Source organism: Pinus tabuliformis, chromosome 9, assembly GCF_031772625.1.
Source record: "Pinus tabuliformis cultivar Carrire ecotype Pingquan chromosome 9, CPIR1, whole genome shotgun sequence".
Taxonomy (NCBI): Eukaryota; Viridiplantae; Streptophyta; class Pinopsida; order Pinales; family Pinaceae; genus Pinus; species Pinus tabuliformis.
Genome location: NC_142307.1, coordinates 240,418,732 through 240,422,396, shown reverse-complemented (window position 1 = coordinate 240,422,396; position 3,665 = coordinate 240,418,732). Strand labels below are relative to the sequence as shown.

The 3,665-nt window shown below is 40.7% G+C and overlaps 1 protein-coding gene across 1 annotated transcript; it reads left to right on the top strand.

The window, feature by feature from the left end:
* Positions 1–959: 959 nt before the first annotated feature.
* LOC149148074 (protein DMR6-LIKE OXYGENASE 1-like) lies at positions 960–2,758 on the top strand. Its single transcript, XM_089440435.1, has 3 exons — positions 960–1,207; positions 2,065–2,386; positions 2,470–2,758. Exons 1-3 carry the CDS (start codon positions 990–992, stop codon positions 2,734–2,736), a joined length of 807 nt encoding a protein of 268 aa, XP_089296561.1. The 5' UTR covers positions 960–989; the 3' UTR covers positions 2,737–2,758.
* Positions 2,759–3,665: the final 907 nt, after the last annotated feature.

Sequence of the window (3,665 nt, the reverse complement as noted above, 5' to 3'; positions counted from 1 at the left end):
AGACCATGGTCGGCGTTACTTCTCAAACTCTTAACACAAGCTTCTCTGGACTAGACGGCTCTGACACGACGGATGTCAGACACTTAACACAAGCTTTTCGTTGCAAAAGTTTTCCTGCTGTCGACTACTCTGAGACAAGGACAGAGGTCAGACACAAGCTTCTCATTGCAAAAGTTGTCACATAAATAATTCCAATAATGAGTATGAACGATGGAAAAGTGGGTCCAAATAGCCACGTAAGAATGTTCAATGAATCTGCGATCGGGATAGGGGCTGTTATTGCTGCCACTTCAGTCTTCTTTTGACCCACCATCCGACATCCTATTTCTGGTGTTCGAAACGAAACTTAGTTTTGCACAGCACTAGGTGGTGCCACTGTCAATTTAACGGCACTCGATAAAGAAAGATGGCATCTACGATGGAAGATGTCCTGACCCAGGAGGTGAATGCTGTTGAAAAGTTGCTGTCCAATGGAATAAATCATCTTCAAGTGCAGGATAAATATATCCTGCCTCCCAGTGAACGGCCCCAGCTGTCTGAGGTGTCTTACTCTGAGAGCATTCCGGTGGTGGATCTCTAGGACCTTGATGGCCCTAACAGAACAAGGGTAGTTGAAGAAGTCCGCCTTGCGTGCGAGGAAGATGGTTTTTTCCAGGTACATCATACTTGGATCCCCCTTCTCTTGCCAGTCCTTTTAATATTTCTGGATTATCCTCCACTCATACCAAAAAGGCCCTATGTTACAAATTAAGCTTGCCATGGATATTCTAGGATGTTTCTTATCAGTTTTCTCATTCCTTAAGTTTTTGAGGCTATCACTTTCAGAGTTGCAGGATTATTTAATATATAATTTTAATGTCAGTTTATTAATGATGATGTGTTAATGAGTTTCATATCTGAGGGTATGTACTATTTTTTTTTATGACCACATAACTTGTGGTTGATCTAAGTGAGTGCAGATAGTGAACCATGGCGTGCCAGAAGCAACCATGAAAAGCATGATGGAAATTGCCAAAGAATTCTTCGAAATGCCCGTGGAAGAACGAGCATGCCTCTACTCAGAGAACCCTAGTCAACAGGTTAGGCTTGCTACAAGCTTCAATATTCGCAAAGAAAAAATCCTTAACTGGAGGGATTATCTGAGGCAGCCATGTCATCCTCTGGAGGAAGTCATAAGCTCTTGGCCTGAAAAACCTGCAGCCTACAGGTATTCAATCAATTATACACTGTTAGCCTTCTTCATAGCTGTTGAACTGCTGAAAATATTGAACAGGCTAGGAATTGAACTAAAACCTATCCCAAGATGGGGAAACCGGCACCTGGTCAATATTTTAGGTCTTTTACTTTTATTTTCCGCTTAAAATGATGGGAATCGGAACAGGTGATTTTTTATGGATTTTTTTTATTAAACTGCAGATATTAGCATGGGACCTATGTTACAGTGAATAGTCGGCCAACGGTTTAGCCCTTTTCCCTTTTCCGTTTCAGCTTAAAATGACTGGAAGCCAAAAGGGTGGGGTGATTTAGTGTGCATTTGCAGCCAAATGGGCTGGGTGATTTAATGTGGAGTGGCAGTAGGATAATGCAGGTTTATCCAATTTTTTTCAATAGAAATTGAAAATATTAATATGGTATATAGGAGGCCATATGTTTAAATCCAGAGGGGCAGAGTATGTTTAAATTCAGAGGAACAGAGTATATACTAAATCAGAGGAACAGAGTATATATTATGTACACTTAGTTAAAGGGTTGGATCTAGTGGTTTCTTGTACCATAAACAGCAGATTTCATACCTCAAACAACACAACAGATCTCATATCCCAAGGTCTGACTTGACCATGACTGATTATAATTATTATGATATAGTAGGTGATTTTGAGATTGCTGAATTTATCAGTACCATCATAATCTGCAATTTTAAGTGGATTTAATGGTAAAATTCAGAAAATTCGGCAAAGATTGAATTACCAGATTCAATAGAGGGTAAATCAAAGAAGTCCAAATTCTGGAGGAACGATATTGCAACAACAACAAGTACTTATCTTGCATATGTTTTTGTTACAGAGAGATCGCAGGCAACTACGCTGTGGAGGTGAGAGCTCTGATTTTAAGGCTGCTGGCTGCCGTTTCTGAAGCTCTAGGTCTCGATTCCACTTACTTGGATAGAATCTTCGGAAAACACGCCCAACTCATGGATATAATGTACTATCCTCTATGCCCCAACCCAGATATTACTCTTGGCACACCACACCATTCAGATTCACGTGGCATCACTGTTTTAATGCAAGGAGATGTCAGTGGCCTGCAAGTACTCAGAAATGGAAAGTGGGTTGCTGTAGAACCCATACCCAACGCTTTCGTTGTTAATGTGGGAGATTTAACCAGAGCCAAAGACAGATCCAATATTTTTTTTTCCTCCTGAAAATTGAAAATTTGGCAATGTTATTATTAATGCTAATAATTTGTCAGGTTGTGAGCAATGGGAGATTCAGAAGTGTGGAACATCGAGCAGTAACGAATGCATCTACTGCACGTATATCAATTCCTACGTTTTATGGCCCCTCGGAGGATGCCTTCATTGCCCCTGCAGCGTCCCTGGTTGATGAACAGCATCCGGCTCTGTACAATGGATATAAGTTTGGAGAATTCATGAGAATTTTCTGGAGCCAGGAATTAAAGAATAAGACAGTGTTGGATCATTTCAAGATCGAATATCCAGAGAATAACGGTGAATAAAAGTTGTCCTTAAAATTGATTCAAGGAGCCTTCATCAACATTATCACTATCACTGGACCATCCAACGACCCCGTTGAACTCTGCCCTTCACCTTTGGACTCTTGTAGTAGGATGGCCAGAAGTAACTTCTTCAGGAAAGACAAAGCGTGATTTATATTATATAAGGAATATAATGTTCAAAATACATTGCCAGATAGAAACCATATGAGCTGGAAATGGACTGATAATCTGTTACAGGAAGAAAACCTGAGAAAACATAGGTCTGAAGATCATCAAAAAAGACAGCCAATCCCTGAAGCAAGGAGCCTCCGGGACAATATTTTGCAGATACAAAAAATTTGGAGAACCAAGATCCCCCATGGAGGATACAGCCCATTTCCAAAAAGGCGATTGACCAAAGACATAATGTGGACAGCCCAAGGCAGAATTGACAAAAAAAAACATACCTGATACCCGCCAGATGGAATTATGTATCAGGTAAAGAAAATTATGTGATAGAGAACACTTGCATGTCTGAAATTACCTTCATGTGCCATGTACCTGGAGCTGTAAACAGACCTTCCTTTGATAAACTATCTGCCTTCTTGTTCTGAACCCTGTAAATGTGCTGAATGGAGCATCCTTCCGTCCTTTCCCATAGGAAAACAATCCTGTTCATCCAACCTGCAAGTTGAGGATTGCTAATATGGATTTTTCCCAGCACAAAATCAACCATTACCTTGGAATCCCCAAAAATTGAGACAGACTGAATATTAAAGAAGAAACAGAAAGAGAGAAGCCCCGCGAGAGCCATCGCCTCCGCCTTGCAGCCAGATCCATTTCCTCCATTCCATGAAATAAGAAATTGCGTATTTTCATCCATGATGATGTGGATACCACAGCCACGAGTTTTTTTGTGCCGCTCCATCAAAGAATGCTTTCGGGAACAT